At 37.6% G+C, this 21,772-nt stretch overlaps 1 protein-coding gene and 1 non-coding gene across 2 annotated transcripts; both read right to left on the bottom strand.

Moving 5' to 3' along the window:
- Window positions 1–4,563: 4,563 nt before the first annotated feature.
- On the bottom strand, window positions 4,564–4,637 carry LOC118349740. Its single transcript, XR_004802659.1, has one exon. It is a non-coding gene; the product is annotated as a small nucleolar RNA R66 (small nucleolar RNA).
- A 5,089-nt stretch (window positions 4,638–9,726) lies between these two features.
- Window positions 9,727–14,879, bottom strand: LOC108996764 (putative wall-associated receptor kinase-like 11). The gene is made up of 2 exons (XM_035695108.1): window positions 14,212–14,879; window positions 9,727–10,613 (listed from the first exon to the last, which is right to left on the bottom strand). The coding sequence occupies exons 1-2, from the start codon at window positions 14,864–14,866 to the stop codon at window positions 9,727–9,729; spliced, it is 1,542 nt and encodes a 513-aa protein (XP_035551001.1). The 5' UTR covers window positions 14,867–14,879.
- Window positions 14,880–21,772: the final 6,893 nt, after the last annotated feature.

The following is a 21,772-nucleotide window of genomic DNA, read 5'->3' as shown; positions in this document are numbered from 1 at the left end:
TTCCCGCCTACGGTGTATGCAGTAGGGATGGTGGTTGTGTCCCGCCTGTGATTCCCGCCTACGGTGCATGCAGTAGGGATGGTGGTAAGCAGGGATGGTGGTAGAGTCTCGCCTGTGATTCCCGCCTACAGTGCTCTGATATGTACCCATTGTGTGAAAAAGAACTGTAGGGATGGTAGTAAGCAGGGACGATGGTAGAGTCCCGCCTGTGATTCCTGCCTACGGTGCACACGGTTGGGATGGTGGTAAGCAGGGATGGTGGTTGTGTCCCGCCTGTGATTCCCGCCTACTGTGCACGCGGTAGGGATGGTGGTATAGTCCCGCCTACAGTGTCCGATAAATGGTTGAGTTTTGTGTAAATCATTTTCTGGGAAAATGTTTTACGGATATTTTGGGCCAAATGAGATTTTAGCGTGTGTTGGAAATAATCATTTTCGGGGAAAATGATGTTTTGAGAGAAATGCATATTTTTTCATATACATGTATGTTAGTTGCATTTAATGCATTTTTATTACGTGGTTATTTTGGGTTATACTTACCTGCGGTACCATTTTGTGGTAATGCAGATTTTGATGCAGATGAAGAGGATGAGGGCGAGCCTGAGGAGACGGCTCCGCCCGAGGAGTGATCTGGGATCACTTGCTTGGTTATTTGATTTTACTGTATTGTATTTTAATTTTGGATGACTGTATAACTACTTTTAAACCTTACAGATGTTTAGATTGTATTTAAATTCTGATACTTAGCTGACTAATCCGCTGCGTTATTTTTTTTGTACACTGTTGCATGTACACACACTGGCACTTCGTTGGGATGCGTGACCGTGTTGTCACTATCCTGGCGTCTCGATCCCCGTGTTTTTATATAAGGGGGATTAGGGGCACCACAATGTGTGCTCTTTGGTATTGATTGTAACAATTTTGGCAGAGCAATATAACGAACTCTGCTGCATTAAGGAATATTCTACTATGCTCGGCCACTGCTTGTAAAAATGTCTAGGAAAGTTTGTTAGGATTCCTTTCTGTGTTTAAATATACCACGTGTACTCCTCATGATTTATAATGAGAATATGCAAATATTTTCCTCTCTTCTACTCTATCATGGTATCAGAGCAGGAATACGACTAACGTCTCCTCCTCATGGCCAACGATAACTCTTCTTCTGAAAACGACCCCTCCCCACCTTCCAACTCCTAAGCAACTTCACTCATATTGTCTCGGTTAAACTAAGCTCCGATAACTACCTTCTCTGGCATGCACAGAGTATTCCATATCTCCATGGCCAAGAGTTCTTCCACTTCATTGATGGTTCTTTTCCACCTTCTCCTTGTTGTAAAATGTTTTGCAAAACACACACACACATCAACGATGACAAATAAAATAAAAGCAACACAATCATGAACACGATGCATAATATACCGGGTTTGACAAATTGTCTATGTCCACAGAGCTGTAGAAATCATATTAACCAGAGGAGATTACAATCCCTCTATCTCAACTCACACTCTCTAGGGTTTTTTGCTCTTTCACACAATATGCACTCACTAGATAATTTTTCTCTTTCAAGATATGTTTAAGGCTGTATAAAACAAGTCTAATATGATATATTTATAGCAAACGGCACTGGAAATCCTAATCTGGCAAAATCTGTGTATTTCGCTCGAGTGGCCTATCGAGCGCGTCGCGAGCGAACAACCCAATCAACATTGGCTCGAGCGGGTGTTGAGCGAACACTAGGTTTTGTGTCTCGCTCGAGCTCACTGTCGAGCGGGACTCGAGCAAACTCTCAGACTTGAGCTTCGCTTGAGCCCAGTGTCGAGCGCATGTCGAGCAAATTTCGCTCGAGCGCACTATCGAACACACTTTTAGCAAACACATTTTTCAGCTCCAAAATCAGTCTCCACATACACCCCAACACTCCCCCTATTCTTCCCGTTGTCTCACCCTTTTCCTCTATCTCCCCCACTCCATAAACCAACCTTGTTGCGTACCTCTAGTGCCATCGAACTGACCAACTACTCCTCAGTGTCCTTTTGTCATCTCTTACAGAACTCATTCTTGTCCAAGTTATTTCTTCTCACACCTCCCGTGAACTATGGGTCACTCTCGAAACCATGTTCACCTCCCAATCTCAGGCCAAAATATTCCAAATCCGGCATCAACTTACAAATCTCAAAACAGGCTTTCTATCTATGACCGACTACTACCGAAAAGTTCACCTCCTTTCTGATACAATGACAGCTGCCAGGGAGCCTCTTCATGACTCTGAAGTTGTCTCCTACCTCCTCAATGGACTCAACTCTGAATTTGAATCATTTGTCATCTCCGTCACTACACGAGCCACCCCCATAAGCTTAGCTAAGCATTTCAATCTTCTTCTCACTTTTGAAACTCGCACCTCTCTTAACTCCATTCAACAAGGTCTTTTACTCAATCCCTCTGCCAATCTCACCACCCATTTCTTTCATCGTGGAGGACGCAGTGTTTTTCGTGGTGGTCAAAATGGAGGTCGTGGTGGTCAAAATCATGGTGGTCGCACTTCTCATTCTTCTCCTTCTCAACAAACTAGCAAGCCAACATGTCAAGTGTGTAACAAGGTTGGGCATGTTACTTTGCAATGCTACCACCGCTTTGATCAAGCATATCAGTACGGGCCTCCAAGATCTCTTTCGGCTCACTACAGTAACTCTCATTCTCTCTCAGACCAACAATGGTACCTGACTCAGCGGCAACCAACCACCTAGCTTCTGATCTTCAGAACTTTAAACATCTCGGCAGAGCAATATCTTGGCCCAGAACAAATCAGAGTAGGCGATGGCACTAGTATTCCCATCACTCATATTGGTAATTCCCAACTCCCTACATCATCTTCTAAATTTTTACTTCGTAATTTACTACATGTTCCTCAAATCACAAAAAATCTAGTCTCTGTCCATCAATTTTGCCAAGATAACGGTGTTTTCTTTGAGTTTCATGGTTCACATTTTTTTGTGAAGGACAAGCAAACAGGGACTCCCTTAATCCAAGGACCAACACGTAATGGACTCTACCTATTTCCTCCGCCTGTCATCCCTAAGTCATCTTCGGTTGCTCTTGTTGGTGAAAGAACTGCAATAGCTCAATGGCACCATCACCTTGGTCATCCATCTCTTCAGATTGTCTCTCACATTCTACGCACCAAGTGTTTACTGTTTCTTCCCACTCAGCCTAGTTTCTTTTGTTCTACTTGTCCCCTTGCCAAGTGTCGGCAATTGCCATTTAAGACTTCTGTTAATCGGTCTTCAGGACCTTTGAACTTAATTTTTGTAGATGTTTGGGGTTCATCCCCTTATATATCACATGATGGTTTTCGATATTACATTTCCTTTGTTGATGACTATAGCTGATACACTTGGTTTTACCCCCTCGCCTTTAAGGGTGATGCAACATCTACTTTTTTGTTATTTCAAAAACATGTTCAAAGATTACTCAATGTTAAAATTAAAATTGTTCAAAGTGATTGGGGCGGTGAATTTTAACCCCCACTCGCGTCCTTAATTCCCAAGGCATTGCACATCGACTTTCTTGCCCTCACACTCACCAACAAAATGGTGTGGTTGAGAGAAAGCATCGTCACATCGTTGAGACTAGTCTTGCTCTTTTAGCAACGGCATCCCTTCCCTACAAGTCTTGGTCGGACGCGTTCCACACTACTGCATATTTAATAAATTTTCTTCCATCTACATCTCTCCAAAACAAATCACCTTACCTATTTCCTTTCAACAAAGACCACAATTACTCCTCTCTTAAAGTTTTTGGTTTCGAATGTCGGTCCAATCTTCAGCCCCATAACAATTACAAGATTAATTTTTGCTATTTCTTGTCTTTTTCTTGGATATAGTCCCATTCATAAAGGCTATAAGTGTCTACATCTTCCCTCTAACAGAATGTATATATCCCGTGATGTTTTCTTGAATGAAAATTCCTTCTCTTACTCTTCCCGTTCAACGTCGGGCCTCATTGCTACTCGACCCACATGCACAGCCTTACCCATTACGTTGCCTTCTATTATGCGCCCAACTCCATCAACTTCAACCAACAACCCCAACTCTACTTCCAACCCAATCTCTACACCTGATATATCCCCTACGTCTCATCAAACAAACCCTTCTCTATCTTCAACCTCCAACTCGCCGTCTCTTAACTCTACCTTAGAATCTCCTTCTAATCCCCCACCACCTCCACGATCTCCCATCGTTACATAGTAAAAAACCAACACCTTCAGGCCCAAACAGCTCAACCATGGTCACATACCTTACCCCCTCCCTGTTGGTGCCTTTCCGCCTCTTTTGATGTTCTCGAAGACCCTGTTTACTACACCAGTCGACTCTCTGAGTGGCGCAACACCATGAGCAGAGAGTTTCAAGCCCTCTTCCAAAGTAAAACATGGACCCTTGTTCCCCCTCCCCCTTCCTTTAACATTGTTGGTTGCAAGTGGGTTATCCGCACAAAACATCATGCTGGCGAGTCCATAGAACAGCACAAGGCACGCTTCATCGCCAAAGGGTTTCATCAATTGCAAGGCATCCTCAAAAAATATGCTTATAGTTGTCATCAAGTTGGACAATCAGGTCTCAAAGATTTCATGCCATCATTGGAGCCATATGCTAAGATATTTAGAGAAGGAAACATATGTAATGGTAACTACAAATAATTAGCAGAAAACAAGAGAAAACTACAGGACCAACCAAATATAAGCGAAAATTTTAATGAAGGAAGAATCGAAGGGAGCACAGACAATTGTCCATACAAGAAGCAAACCTTAAATTGGATGTGAAAATTCCAGGAGAAAGAAGGGGTTTCCCAAGTGAAAGATAGGCACTCGAGCACTACAAAACAATACAAAGAATCCTCGTAGAGGCAGGTATTGGCGTTTGCTCAATCCATATTTAGGATCTCACGAGCCCAATATAGACTCACTGACTAAGAAGCACCAATTCCAGAAATTGGGAGACAAATCAGGAAGAATTCATAATTTTTCAGTCTTAGCAAGGTAAATGAGAAGCACTAATAGCATATAAGCGACTAGGATATTCTTCTATCATTAAAGCCAATATTTCACCAATTGATCTAGATTCAATCAAGAAAAGAGATCAGTCATCTGCTGACTCAAACTATAAATAATTAATTATCTAATTCACGCGGACGTCAAAATTCATAGCTTTAAACTTTTGCTTGAATCTTAACTGCTATGAAATACACACAACGTATATACGAGTACACACAGAGGACTGAACTCAACTAGAGCAAACAGCTGCGTTAATCCCCACTAATCAGAGATTTTTGTTCTTTGCAAACGACACCGCACGGATCGAGGCATTGATCAAGATTTTTGAATTTAGAGCTACATTTCAACCATGCACGAGTAAGCAGATCCGAGAGGGCAGAGAAAGAAGCAGAGTGTGGCAAATGTGGGAAAACGACTCACGGTTTTGGTCCGATCTGTGAAAGGACGGAGTCTCTGCCTCCGATCTCAGACACTCAGGTTTCTGTTGCTTTCAGGCTTAGGCCTTGGGCCTTGTGGACGATGGTCCTCTCTCTTGTTATCGAGCTGTGAGTGTGTGTGTGAATGTGTCTGTCTGTCTCGTAAGTGCGCTTCTGTGACACGAGGAGCTGTGGCCAGGGGGATGCGACACGAGCTGCCAAGAGCTGCGGGAAAGGAGATAAGAGTTGCCCAGAGCTACGAGAAAGGAGCTGTGCGGGAGATAGGGAGGGATGAAGGAGATAGAGCCGCCGGAGATAGGGAGGGAAGAAAGAGATAGATGATGGAGATAGGGAGGTAACAAGGAGACATGGCCGCGGGAAGGAAAGCGTAAGGGAGCCGTGCGGAGTGACCTCAGAAAATGATTAAATATTCGATTTGATTGAGCTACGCTTCAATTCAAATAGGACTTGAGTTTTGAAATTATTGTAGCTCATCTTGTAGATAAAATTTGTTTAGCTAATTTAATGTAGATAATTTTTTCTTCACATTAGTTAAAGAATAATACTATGTACAGTCTCTAAATAAAGATTGTATATATAAGTCTAATCAATTTTATCTTTAAATTTTTTTAAAATTACAATAATATTCTTCTCAAAATGATATTTTTTTTATTTAATGAAATATTTACATATGTAATTTCTAACTGGAGATTGTAAATAAAATTTCTATTAATTAAATTATAACTTCCACTCGCCTTTGCCAGTACTCTAACCCCCAAATCTAATAAGAATTATTTCTCTAAAGCAAAATCAGCTGAGTCTTATTCGTTTAAAAGAATTTTATTGGATTTTCAATTCCTATATATAAATATATACACACACATATATATTGCTCTTTGGAGTTTCAAAATTTGCAAAAATGTATTTTCTGTCTAATTTTTGTTAATAAACATTTCGCTTCTAATTCATTTGGACTTTTAAAATTTCTCGTATTGTTTATTAAAATTTCAATTGTTTATAAAATGATAGATCAATAATGCTACTTGATCATTGGATGCTTACTGTTCAGATGACCCTCTTAATGTACGTAGCATCACTGCGTGATGACACTTGATTTATTAAAAAACTAAAAAAGATTTAAAACACAAACACAAAAGGTGTAGAGGAAACTTAAGGTTTTAAAATCTTGAATCAAAATGCTACTCCATCAAAGAATATAGTAAAAATAAACTTACAGATTAACTAATGTGACTTAATATGATACAACATATTTACTTTATAGTAAAAGGAACGTTACAATATATTTATAAATTTATTTTTATAAAATAATTTTATAAATAAATTAGTATTTCTCTTTCCCATATGAAATTGTTGGAGAAGACACATTAGACGATAAAATGTTTCATATTTGATGCAGATTCAAGTTGTTATACATAAAGAAATATGACATTCTTTTATTGCGGACGAGGTAGTACTTACTCTCTATTTCTTATATTTCCCTATATGTATGCATATCTTTATTTGTATCCTAATATTATAAGACCTGATTTGTTCATATATGTTTTTTTCTTAAGTAATTGGGGTGTATTTTGAAGGCTGGGCGCAATGCTTGGGTGCGACAAGTACAACATAAAACCAGACCTTGTGTCCCTTGCAAAGGTAAAGTTGGGATATAATTAAACCCAGAGATAGAACCTCAAATCCCAGGCCCTTTCTTCTGCATATATGTCCATTGGAGCTGTACTTGTGAGCCCCGAAGTATCAGAAGTCATACATGCATTGAACACTCCTGAGTCAGTCTCTCAAGTTGATGGTTATTTAGTATATGATCGTATATGCTTTCTCTTTCAGGTTTTTCTCTCATAAGATGGATTTACTTAATCTGGACACCCAGTATCAGTATCCTGCATCATTGCAATAGAAGCGCTTAAGATCTACAAGTGTGTTCTTTTCTTCTCATCCAGTTTTACCTGTTCAAAGTTCTACTTCATAGTTCAGTTTAATTACATATATTGCATTTGAAGACCGTCAAAGATGGACTAAATAGGACCTGATGGAGTTGCATCTTGTCCTACAAATTCTTCATACAATGGTGGGTTACGGCCTGTATACGCAGATATATATATATGCAATGACATATATGAATATATTCTTGATTTTGGGAACGGAGTTTGCAGATAACAAGTTGCCTAATGATCCATTCCATCCAGAACGGGGCAAGTTCCATCTTAATTTTGTTTCTTCAAGTTTACTATATGAATCTATTTATTTATTGAGGGGATAAATTGGTTAGATTACCTATAATTTCTTTATTCAACTAGGTTAGAACATGATCTTGTACGTAGATCTACTTAAAGATTGTCATGTTGTGATTATTCACTACATCATTGAACTTAATATATGGTTGAGATAGACAAGCATATTGCTTAGGTTTTTTCCTCCTAATATTTTCTATCTCTCAATCTTATACATCTTGATGATATGTATGTATTGCAGGGATAGGCTCTTATTTTGGAGCACTATGTGAGAAGCATGGAATGTTAGCACGTGTAGCAGTAGATAACATAATGGATTAGAAGATCAAATAAGAAATATTTGATTTTGCAAAAGAAAAAGTTTTTAGTGGATTATTTAGAGATATATTGGAAGGAATAATAGACTTGTGAGCATTGGGCTCCGTTTGGTGATGTTGAGACGAATTTAATATACATTAGCAATTCTATTACTTATGAGTAATTTCTTGGAATCAGAGATTGCTAAAGTTCTCTCACAAAACTATATTTTTTTCCCTACTCCTTGTGCTCTGTCTTTGCTGTTGCTGATTATACATTTGCATTATAGACATGTATAGCCTGTTTTCATAAGAAAAACGCATTGAGATTTGTGACTAAGAAAAAATGGCAACTAATGAAAAAGTGGTTACAAAAAAAAAGAATCTAGTCTGTTTTGGATTATATGACTGACATTCTATTGCAACTTATTCTTCCTAAATCTGTGTCCAATGCATTATTACATTGGTGTGAAATGGTAATTCTAATGATTTTCCAATATGATTGGAAGTTTTTGGGTCTCATGAAAATCAAATTCTGAAGTTCTAAATAGCAATAATTTTCAGCTAATAAGCATTTACGGAAAAGCGCTGAGGGCTACTGAAGAGAGGGTGAAGGAACTCAAGTCTCAGCAGAAATAGTTTGTTGCTGATAATGCCGAAAAATCATCTTGCTTCATGTAAAGCAACATCAATTCTCTTAGTGAGTTGTGAGACAGATGGTATTAAATAAAGCATCCAAGTTATAACCTGTGAGAATTTATCTTTAGTTTGATTTCTCTGCATCTTTTCCTAATCCGGTTCTTCAAATTTAGATTTAGCTGACTCAGCAGGCAACTAGAAAGATCATGCCCATGGCATGTGACCATAACATGGGGAGAGATAGATCTAGTTGCTAAGAGTTAGTTGCTTCACTCCTCTCATCAAAGTTATTTGATGATTTTTGTGGATTTGATTAATTAATTGTTCCAGATATCCTTTCACAAGGGGTTTAGATGGCACAACAACCTTGGTCTCTGGTGGGTTTAAAGCACCCTTGTCATTCTCGAGAAGTGAGTTCCATTGGGTGGATTCAGTCTCTGAGGAAAATATATAGTGGTGTTGGCTCTTTTAGCAGATTTGTGGTTTCTTGAGGGTTTGACCGTGAGAGAACGAAAAAGAAGTGAAAAAACTGCACAACACCCAATTAAGCAATAGACCTTGTAATGGTAGATAAACATTCAAGCGATCAATGGTCACCTGAGCCTGATGGTCTTCTTTATAAACCAAGATGTTATGTAGCTTATTTTTTTAGCAGTTCATGAAGCTCGTAACTTTCTTTGATCCTTTGAGCATGAAGAACATGGTCTAAATTTGTGAGGCCTATTACGCCAAGGGTTTTGTTGCTTTTAGCAGGTTGACAATCTTCATGATTTGGCAAGATTTAAAAGGTGAAAAAAGCCGAAGGTGGCTATTAAAGATAAATATAAAGAGGAGTTGATTTCTTCTTTTGCTGCAAACTCTAAACAGCAGTAGAAACCCAGAGGGTAATATAATATGGAGGATATGTTTTAGTTCTTTGATCTTCTTCTTCTTTTTTTCCCTCTCTGCGGAGATCAGATCGTAGGGCAGCTTGAGGAACCATTTTATTCGTGTATAAAAATAGATGCTTATGAAAACGAAAAGAAAATTAGTGGACGTTTATACTTTATACTACCATATATAAGATTATCTTTGTTAAATAACGAAAAATGCAGCTAAACTTTTGATATCTCTGGTTCTTGATGATGAGATAGCTTTTTCTCCGGTCAAGAGCTCAACAAGAACAACACCAAAACTATAAACGTCACTCTTATCTGTAAACTGGCCTGACCAAAAATACTCAGGGTCTACATATCCAAAAGTTCCATGTACTAGTGTGCTTAGATGAGTTTGATCGATAACAACAGATCTTGAAATTCCGAAATCTGCAACTTTTGCTCTATACTTGTCATCTAAGAGGATGTTTGTAGACTTAATGTCGCGATGGTAAATTGGTGAAGAAGCTGCTGAATGCAAGTAGAAAAGAGCCCCTGCTGCTTCTATAGCAATTCGTAAACGCATATCCCATGTTGGTGGAAACTCCTCATTTTGGCCATTGAGATATTGGGCAAGAGTTCCATTAGGAATGAATTCATAAACTAGAAGCGGAACTTCTGTTTCCAAACAACAGCCAATCAACTTAACCACATTCCTATGATTAATTTGTGAAAGAATCACGACTTCATTTATGAATTCTTGAAGTTTCACTTCATCAATTACGTTGGACTTTTTTATTGCAACAATTCTTCCATCAGCCAACATACCTTTGTAAACAGTGCCTTGTCCACCATGTCCAATTATTCTATCTGCACTAAAACGATCAGTGGCCTTCTCCAATTCCTTTGAATTAAACAGTTTGGTGTTCTCAACATTGTCTTTGTTGTATGTAGATAGTTGTTGCTCTAGCAGTAGTCCACCATTTCGTTTGAAAAACTTCTCCTTGCGTTTAATCCTCATGCTTTTCTTTATCACTTTGTATGACCACCATCCACCGGAAATCAGAAATAAGACACCAAGGCTTGCGCTAACACCTATATATTTGACTCAATGAGATAGAAAGATTACTCCTTGCAGTAGTACTATATAATGGTAAAATAATAAAATGGATGATTAAAAACATCGTGTGGTACTAGATAGACATGATTTCTATGAATGCTAGAATATTGCCCACTGATGAACTACTATGTTGTGCCAAAAGCATGCAGGTTCACATAAAATTGAATTAGAAGTACTCCAAAAGATGAATGATAATTAAACTGAAAAAAAAAAAATATAGCTTTCAGGTTGGAGAACTAACAAGCCTCATATGCTTCTTTATAAGAAGGTGGAAAAATCATGGGACCCACATGAAAAATTTATTTTTTACTGGTAGATATCACTTTTTTTCAAATGAAGTATGCGTGATTTGCACATCATAAAATAATATCTAACATTACTTAACAAATATGTAACCTCAATTGATTAAAACTAATATAAACAACCTAAATTCTACGAGTTCTTTAAAAATATAGTATAAGTATTTCTGAAAAAAAATGCAGTAGAGGCGTGAGAAACAATTATAAATCAGCAAGAACAAATCAGAAAAACAATATGAGAATGGTTTACAAGTCGTTTTTGGCTCAATTTTCCAAAAGAGGAATAAAAGAGAACATTGACATTGGACTAGCCAAATATCTTCATACTTTGGCATTGGACCATTACCAATGCTTGGACCGAGTATTTACTGTACTATAAATGCATAAGCTATGCATATAGATAACTTTAATATATAAACTGCATAGATATTGACTATCTAATTATATATATATTAATTAATTAAACCAACTTGATGAAATGATATGGGCATATCTCAATTTCATATATAAAAATATCTATATTTTAGACATTCATTTAACCATCTTCGTAGAAATAAATTGGAAGCTGACGTTAGCTTTCTTACGGATTAAATGGTAGTCTATATTGATAAGAAGAAAGTTGTTGAAATATTTAATATGGATGAGATCATGGATAAATAATATTCACTAAAAGTGGTAGGGTCTAGTTCAGTAGGCTGCGTTTGGATACTTAAATCATCTCAACCCATTTCATCTCATCATTATAATTTCTTAATTTCCACGTAAAATATAAGAAATAATTTAACTTTTTCAAATTTTAAAATAATAATATTAAAAAATAATATTTTAACAATATTTTATTCAATTTATCTAAAATTATTTTATCTTATCTTATCTCACTATCCAAACGAGCCCTTATAATTAGCATAATTAATGTTATTTTTACTATTTATGAGAATGTGGCTTCAATTTGTCAATACAAGAGACGGAAGACATACCAATGATTATGAATAGCTTGATGTTCTTAGCAGCGACACAACGGAAAGAACCTTCTGTGTTTTCACAGCGTGTATGATATGTACAATGGTTGAGGCGAGGGTCTGCACATTCGTCAATATCTGCCAATATTGTAATGGAATTTGTTAAAAAAAAAATAATGCTATCATGCTTGTTCAATTTATTCTATCATTTTGATTGTTTATGTATTTGATTTTTTTAAAAAAAAAATTCTTAATAGTTAAGGAAATAACTATTAGTGTATTTATATTTTTTTATTTTTTTAAAAAATATTTAAATATGATTAAAAAATATTTGAAATAAAAGGAAAAAAATATAATTTGCACTAGGTGGCACAATAAGTAGGCACTTGCAGGTGGTAGAGTAGCACCTCTCTAAAGAAAAATGCTAGTCTCACCGACAATTGGGTTCCGATTGGATCTCAACAATTTTCTTTTTACTTAATGATTAAGGAAGTGTTTCGTTAATAATATTGAATTGAATTTTTTTTTGTTAAAATATTAAAAAAAAAAAAAAAGAATAGGAAACAATTCGAGATTCATCCAAAAGCAGCCATTTTTAATATTGTTTCAGGTGACTCTTGCATGGTTGGACAGATTGAGTACTCCAAGTCCCAGGTTTTAATTTCATCTTAACATGTGCTTGCAAGCTTGTAAATTAGCAACTAGTGCCATATCCTTGAGGGAAAAAAATCTTCACACGGTGTTGTTTGAGTTTGAATTTGAATTTTAGGGTCTCAAGTAAAAGAAAAAAAGTGATACCAGAAGGGATATTTAAGCTTCACAATTTTAGTTAAGAGATAAAGTCAAGAAGAGATTCAGACTCCTAAGAAGAAGAGACTCATACTCCTAAGAGAGAGACGACTCAGCTCCTAATAAACGATAGACTTAGATTCCTAAAAGGAAAATGCTTCACAAGGTAAATTGAACTCTATCACTCCAAAGAAATAATCTCTATAAATAGTGCCCTACATGAGGTAACAAAAACTCAACTTGATTCACTTCTTCTTTACATATATTTACTCTCATATTACTATACTGACTTTGACATCGGAGACTTCATAGGGCAACCAGTGCCGCTCCTTTGTTTGTTCGTTGCAGGTGATCCGTGGGGTTGGTGGTGTAAAACACGTCCTCAACAGATACATAGTATGAAAAACCTTATAATATTTATTGATGTCTGTATAAATATTTAGGACAATGCTAGAGTGCAACTTAATGTGCACTCCAAATAAGCGCACCAGTGCAAATGAATTTTTTTTTTTTAAGTATTTTTTAAACATCCTTATTAAGAAAAGATTAAAAAAATAAATTAACTTTCTTAACTATTAAGAAAAAATAAAAAAAATAAAAAAATATTAGTGAACACATTTAATGAGTATATTTGAGAGTCGTATTATCATTTTCTAAATATTTAGGACAACATTGAATGAGTAATAGATATTATAGTACTATGACCCACTTCCTATATCTTGCCTACTACTTGAAGTCATTAAGGTTAGAGAACAATTTGAGAAACTTTAATCCCACTTGGATAGAGGGCTTGCCTCCTCATAAAAGGGGCTATGATGATTAGATTTGAAAAATCTTTACACCAAATAAGTATAAATCTTTTGCAAAGTCAAGGTTATGATCATGAGTTCTTCTACTAATCATTATCTGTATACTATATAAAAAAATAAAAACAAGTGTACGGTATATAGATATTATAGTACTCTGTTTTCCATGCATGATTTTTCTCCTTATTTTTTTTAAACTTCTTTTATAATTTTCAATAACGGTATAAATTATAAATTTAAGTATTTTACCGATGTGATAGTATCATTTCATAAAATAAAAAAAAATACAAAGATCTTTTTTTAATTATGAGTTTTCCATCTAATCTGAATTTCAATTTTTTTCATAACTGATCTCTTAGATCTAAATTAACATAATGGCGTAAAGTATCAATCAAAAAATAACTATGCTTATAAAATTGGTTTTACACTTTTGACTTTCAAATAAAAAAAACTTAATTGGAGTACTAAATAAATGGAGTAAATTAATATAGGTTGTTACGAAAGATAAATTTACCTTCACATCCTCCAAGAAGATACGCATTTACTCTGTAGCCATAATGGCACTTGCACGAAAAAGTAAGGTTTCGAGTGCCATTCCCAAGTAGATACGGATAATCCCGATAACAGAAATAGGTCGAGTTCTTGTATTCACGTGCCGTCGAGTTTTTCCGTATGGGAAGAGAATAGAAAGAAGTATTGTCTATCCCCCAATCCAATACCACTGGAACATACATGTTTGGATTCGGCTCTCTGTGAAATTGTTCTCAAACCAATTCTGGTCGACCAAAAATGCATAGTTGCAGTACTCACTACTACTTTTCGACTCCATAGTTGTATTGAATGCTTGGAGATTAGAAGGGATTGTAATTTGGCAACAGTTTGTGGAGTTGCAAAAACTTCCATTTGTGAATGGACCTCTGTCACAAGGGGTTGTGCACCCACTAAATGACAACGTGTCATCGAGCAAGGACCGCATTCGCAACGAGGCAGAGTTGTTGCAACCCATGCCAACGAAGCTATTCTCGTTGGCGGAGAAGGCGAAAGGACTTTTCTCTAACTCCAGATTATTTTTGCTGTTCGTGACATTGGTACAGTTTGAAAATATGGGATAGCTGACGCGAACTGTGCCTCGTAAATCTATGTTAATCTCCAGCACCTCCAGGTCGAACCTCTTCAAAAAGGGTTTTGGAAACCTATTTTTGCAGACTATTTCAAACCAATCTCCGACGTAGCAATCTTTTCCGATTCCAAAAGGGTATGGAATGCTAACGTTATTCCCACAGTCTTGTGGACATGAACTGCTTATTACGTTCGATGCTCCCGCGAATGCATTGACTGAGCACATGACTAACACAAGCATTCGAAACAGTAACATTTGCAATGCCATATAGATCTCTTTCTTTGATGATTATGATCAATTATTGAGGCCAAAGCCTCAGATCGGTTTATATTGTACTCTGCTCTTCAGATATTTCAAAGCTGGAAGTTGCCTATGGTTATACGAATATATAATTTCTATGAAAGTTGGCTACATAAGCTGTAGGAAAAGTCGGTCGTTTCAAACGTACTTACTGGTCAGAGAAAAGAAAAAAAAAATAGTTCCAAAATAATTAATGCTAATTAAACTTAATATCAGTCGGTCCATTCCTTATAAAAAAGTGGAATTTGACAAATTGATCAAGGATTCATTTGAGTACTTGTCGGACATAATTATAATTTCTATCTCTCAAATCTCTAATTAATGTTCACTCAAAGTCTGGTCTACACATTGAATTGAGTATCCCAACGCCACATGTAGCTCTGATCCTTTCCCTCTCCTCTCATAAATAATTAACTAATGAAGTACTTGTCGTGACTCAAGTTGCATTGAACTAACCATTACTGTCATAAATATATATATATATATATATATATATAATGTTAATAGCTAGGTCGGCTCTTACGCTAAGGGTCGTTCCGAGGCCAGGTTTGGATTCCAAGAATATTTGAAAGTATTTTGAGAATGAGTTGGTCTACCCTGCTGCCCGCTCATTTTGACCCATCGTTATTTTGTAAATTTTTTTTATTATTGTTTTATTCATATTTTTTTATTATTTTTAAATATTTTTAAAAAAATATACTAATATACTAATATACTTAAAATTATTTCCTTAATCACTAAGTAAATAATATAAAATTAGACAAGCGGTCAACTTGAGCAGTCAGAGGTGAAGTAGTTTTTTTCTTTGAAAATTTGTATGAGATTAGATTTTGAAAAATGAGAGAAAAAATAATCTGAGTAATTTTTTTTTTAAAGAAAATAAATATTGTAATATCGGAGTTTGTGAAAGTGAATAGATAAAATTGAAAATTTGTTTTAATTTAGTTTTTTAAGATTATTTTTTGTTTTGAAATAAGATGTTTTATTAGGTTTTGATAAAAGAGAGAGAGAAAAGGGTAAATAAAAATATTATAAAATTAAAGTATTATTATAATATAATTTTTTAATTCTATTTTTATTTTAAAATTTGAAAAAGTTAAATTATTTTTTATATTTTATCTTAAATTTAAAAAAGTTGTAATTATTAGATAATAATTATATGAAAAAGTTAAAGATTTAAAAATAAAAAATATTTATATTTAAATGATATTAAAGAAATAGATAAGATGAGATAGAATGAGATCATTAATGTAATGAAATTTACCACTTAAATATACTACTTTTATCATCCATACTTAATAAGTTGGGCTTATCATGTTTGACCCAATTTATATAAGATTTTTAAATAAAAAGAATTTGTGGTATGGAGATCATCCGATGATCTCCCGTAAAAGATCAGGAGACAAATGGCAAGAGATAACAAGCTATAAAAAAAAAAAAAAAAAAAAAAGAAGAAGGTGGCCCCTGTGCATGGTTACGAATTAACTATGATCAGATCCTCGTCCTGACTCGTTAATATATTTAGGTGGATTAATTATTTTATTTCCTTTATTAATTAATTGTCGCAATAAGTCGAATTAATTAATTAATGATCCACAGCCAATCGTAAACAATCAACTCATGAATGTTAGAGTAAAATATATTTCTAGACTTTGTCACGGATATGTTGAGAGAAAAATAGTATATTCTATGATCGGCCATGCATGAAAAATACAATTTTTTTTTTGTTTTTAGAAGAATCTCTTTCGACTTTGTCAAGGAGGAAAAGAGTACGTAGGCAAAATAAATATTTAAAGGGATCTATAAAATATTGCTTTCCTCCACTTAGACCTAGCTCTGATATATATATTTCATGTTCTCGTACGTCATGGCCGGCTCACGTATATACGTTGCGTTAATTATATTTTCCTAATTCAAAGTTTTGACCAAAATTTTATTTTAAAAAAATTTTATTTTTCTATTTTAATTACGTACGTACCCACCCGCGGCCTAATTTCTAAATCACCGTATATCTCTTCGTTTTTTTTTTTTCCCTATTCTATTAATTAACTACTTTTTTTTAAATTATATTTTTAAGATTTTGTTGTATTTTTAACCATAATTTTTGTTGGGTAAATCAGCACAGCGGAAGGGATAAAAGCGGTAATAAAAGAGTACACTCACGTACTCAGTGACACCAAGAATTTAACGTGGTTCGGCAACTGCCTACATCCACAGAAAAGAGCTTCACTAATAAATAGTGGAACACAAGAAAATATTACAGAGGAGGAGGATTACACTCCACTCAACTCAACTCTCTTCTTTTCTTTCAGAGCTCTCTCGACTCTCTCTCTTTTCTTTTCTCCTTGGGTGTGTCTGAAACTCTCGCCTGAAGCTTCAATTTATAGGCACCTCGCCTCACGTATGAATGCATTTATTTGCATTCAATGTAACTGCATTTACAGTTACTTGTTGAGGGTTGAGGGTTAAGCGCTGAGCAGTCATTGTTGACTGCTCAGGGCATGGATTCAACAATTCTCCCCCTCCATGCCCATTTACCTAGATGCTATCCATCCCAGCTATGTCTCTGCATAGCTCAAGCTTCTTACTTGTAACCACCTTCGTCAGCATGTCTGCTGGATTCTCTTTCGTATGGATCTTCACAAGCTTCAACAGCTGTTGTTCCATCGCTTCGCGTATCCAATGATAGCGGATATCAATATGCTTGGTGCGGGAGTGGTACATTGAATTCTTGCTCAAGTCTAGAGCACTTTGACTATCACAATGTACCTTGTAGTCTTCTTGACTAATTCCTAGTTCTTGGAGAAAACGCTTCATCCACAACATCTCTTTCCCAGCTTCCGCTGCGGCAATGTACTCTGCCTCTGTTGTGGATAAAGCAACACACTTTTGCAACTTGGACTGCCAAGAGACAGCTCCTCCTGCAAAGGTGAAGAGAAATCCCGAAGTAGATTTCCTGCTATCCAAATCTCCTGCCATATTTGAATCTGTATAGCTTTCCAAAACTGGTTTAGCTCCCCCAAAACACAAGCACATATTCGATGTACCTTTCAGGTACCTGAGAATCCACTTGACTGCTTCCCAATGATCCTTTCCTGGATTTGAAAGGAATCTGCTCACCATGCCTACAGCATGAGCAATATCTGGTCTGGTACAAACCATTGCATACATCAGGCTTCCTACTGCTGAAGAGTAGGGGATTGCTTCCATTTCTTCAATCTCTTTCTTTGAAGAAGGACACGAGCTCTTGCTCAATTTGAAGTGGTTTGCAAGTGGAGTTTTGACTGGCTTAGCATCTCCCATGTTGAAACGTCTAATGACCTGTTCAACATATTTTTGTTGTGATAGCCACACCCTTTTGACTTTCCTATCACGAACAATCTTCATGCCCAAAATTTGCTGTGCTGGGCCTAAGTCCTTCATGTCAAAGGACTTGGATAGTTCCTTCTTTAGTTTGTTAATCATGGACCTATCCTCACCAACGATTAACATATCATCAATGTAAAGGAGTATGACAAACTTGTCATCCTGGAACCTTCGAACATAGACACACTGATCTGCAACAAGTCTCTTGTAACCATGACTCATCATGAATGAGTCGAACTTCTTGTACCATTGCCTCGGCGCTTGCTTGAGGCCATAGAGACTCTTCTTCAGTTTGCAGACTAAGTGATCTTTCCCTGGAGCTGCAAACCCTTCTAGTTGCTCCATATAGATTTTCTCCTCCAAATCTCCATGGAGAAAGGCTGTCTTCACATCCATCTATTCGAGTTCCAAATTCAAGCTGGCTACCAATCCGAGTATGACTCGGATCGACATCATTTTCACCACCGGAGAAAATATCTCTTCAAAGTCGATTCCCTTCTTCTGCTGGAATCTTTTGACAACCAATCTGGCCTTGTGCTTCATCAGCTTTCCTTGGCCATCTTTCTTCAGCTTGAACACCCATTTGTTCTTTAGGGCTTTCTTTCCTTCAGGAAGTTTCACCAACTCATAGGTCTGATTTTTCTGCAAAGAACTCATCTCTTCTTGCATTGCCTGCACCCATAGGCTTCTATCAGCATGAGTTTGAACTTCCTGGAAGCTCTCTGGCTCCCCCTCATCAGTAAGCAGAATATAGTCTGATTCCGGATATCTCCTCGATGGAATCAGTAGGCGACCTCTTGCCGATCTTCTTGGTTCATCAACCAAAGGAGGTTCGTCACCATCTAACCCTTGTGGTGGTACACCAACTGCTGGTGGAGAGGATTCTTGCTCCCCCTGCTCGACACCCTGAGCTTCTTCTTCTGCTTCTGGATCTCGATCCTGCATATCCTCATTATCTGTGGCGGACTGTAATGGTGCAGGATTTGGAGTATCGGAACTAAGCTCTCTTGATGAAGCTTCAGTTCCTATGTTCTGGTTTTCATGGAACACAACGTCCCTACTTCTGACAATTTTCTTTGTCACTGGATCCCATAACTTGTATCCGAATTCTTCATCTCCATATCCAACAAAGATACATGGAGTTGACTTGACATCGAGCTTCTGTCTTAGCTCCTTGGATACGTGTGCAAAGGCTTTGCACCCAAACACTCTCAGGTGAGAGTAAGAGACATCTTTTCCAGACCAAACCTTCTTAGGAATTTCAAATTCCAGTGGTGCAGAAGGTGATCTGTTGATCAGGTAACAGGCAGCTAGAACAGCTTCACCCCAGAATGGCTTTGGTAACTTGACCATACTGAGCATGCATCTTGTTCTTTCAATGATGGTCCGGTTCATTCTTTCGGCTACACCATTGTGCTGAGGGGTATATGGGACCGTCTTCTCATGTTGAATACCGCGATCAGCGCAGTATGCAGCGAACCTTTTGGAGACATATTCTCCTCCATTGTCCGTTCGCAGGCACTTCAACTTCTTTCCTGTCTCTCTTTCCACTAGGGTGTGGAAATTCTTGAAGTGCTCGAAGACCTGATCCTTTGACTTCAAAACATATACCTAGACTTTTCGTGAAGCATCATCAATGAATGTCACGAAATATCTGTTACCTCCCAATGACTCTTCTTCCATGGGACCACATACATCAGAGTGTACCAGACTCAACAACTCTGATCTTCTCTTCGTAGAGGATTTAAACGAGACTCTGCATTGTTTGCCAAACAAACAATACTCACAAGGGTTTAACGCTGTTCCTTTGGCAACTTTGATGAGTGCCTTCTTCGCAAGCGTATCCAACCCTTTCTCACCCATGTGTCCGAGTCTCTTGTGCCACAGATTCGGTGATGCCTCGTCTTCCACTGCATTGAGGCTATCAGAACCGATCTTCACATGGGTCTTGTACAACGTACCGCAAATATGTCCTCGGGCGACAACCATGGCACCTTGTGACAGCTTCCAAGTGCCTTTGCTGAAGTAGCTGTCATAGCCCTGTCGATCAAGGGCTGTCCCGGAAATCAGGTTGAGCCGAAGGTCAGGAATGTGTCGAACATCTTTCAACACCATGGTGCAACCAACGTTGGTTTTTATCTGCACTTCGCCAACACCCACGATCTTCGAGGAACTAGCGTTCCCCATCCTTACCGTACCAAAGTCTCCTGCTTTGTACGTAGTGAAAAATTCACTGTGGGAAGTGGCGTGGTATGATGCTGCTGTGTCTACCACCCACTCAACATCATGGCTTGCAACGTGCAGACACGTCTCGTCACTGGTGGAGAGTATTGCCACATCTCCAGAAAGAGTGACAAGGGTTTCACCATCTTCTTTCTTCAGCTTACTGCTTTGACCTTGCTCCCTTAAAAACTTGCGGCAGTGTTTCCTCATGTGGCCTTCTTTGCCACAGTGGTAACATTTTATGTTACCCGTCTGCTGGTTCCTGCTACTGCTGGACCTTCCACGTGGTTGAGGCTTCCCTCTGTTTCTGCCTCCACTTCTCCCTCTATCATTACCTTGAGGCCTTTCTCTACTCTCGGTGACAAGGGCATGAGTTTGATTCATGCTTGTCTCTTTTCGTCTGGCCTCCTCATTAAACAGAGCATCCTTAACCATCGTCATGGTAAGTTTGCCATCTGGAGTAGAGTTACTTAGGGAGACCACCAGCGTCTCCCAACTGTCTGGTAATGAACTGAGAAGTAGCAGGGCTTGTTCTTCATCGCCAAGATTCAGGTTGACGGACCCGAGCTGGTTAACTAGGTTTTGAAACTCGCTAGTATGCTCGGCAACAGAGGTATCGCTTTTCAACTTCAAGATAACAAGCCGTGTCATCAAGAGGGCCTTGTTTCGAGCAGTTTTAGCCTGATACATATCCTCTAACTTTTTCCAGAGGTTATATGCATCCGTCTCCTGGGCCACGTGGTGAAAAACACTATGGTCAATCCATTGCCTGATCTGACCAATAGTCTTCTTGTGCATGTTTCTCCACACTTGATCCGTAACTTCATCTAGCTTCTTCCTTTCATCTTCCAAAGGGTCAAACAGATCTTTACAGTTCAAGAGATCCTCCATTCGAGGTCTCCAAAGACTGTAGTTTGAGGCAGTCAGCTTTATCATGGCGCCTGATGCTGAATCCTCCATGGATTTAGACTGTTCTAAATATAAAATGCAAGTACAGGATCTTCGAGGTGGAATATCAAAAAATGGACAGCACCGTTGTGTCCGGAACGTCTGATTTTGTTGGAAACGAGTCTTGTTTCGTCAAAATCGGACTCAGATAGCACAAGGAATGAGCAAAAGAACCAAAACAGGAACTCTGTCGCGCGTGCAGTGCGTGGCGCGAACAAAACGCGTAGGCGCGTGTACCTCACGCGTAGGAACTCCTCTGGTGCGCGTGGAACGCGTAGGCGCGTGTAACTCACGCGCTCATATGGAGTCAGGGGCACGTCAGGCGCGTGAACTTCA

Source organism: Juglans regia, chromosome 10 (genome assembly GCF_001411555.2).
Source record: "Juglans regia cultivar Chandler chromosome 10, Walnut 2.0, whole genome shotgun sequence".
Taxonomy (NCBI): domain Eukaryota; kingdom Viridiplantae; phylum Streptophyta; class Magnoliopsida; order Fagales; family Juglandaceae; genus Juglans; species Juglans regia.
This window is presented reverse-complemented; position numbering and strand designations above follow the sequence as displayed.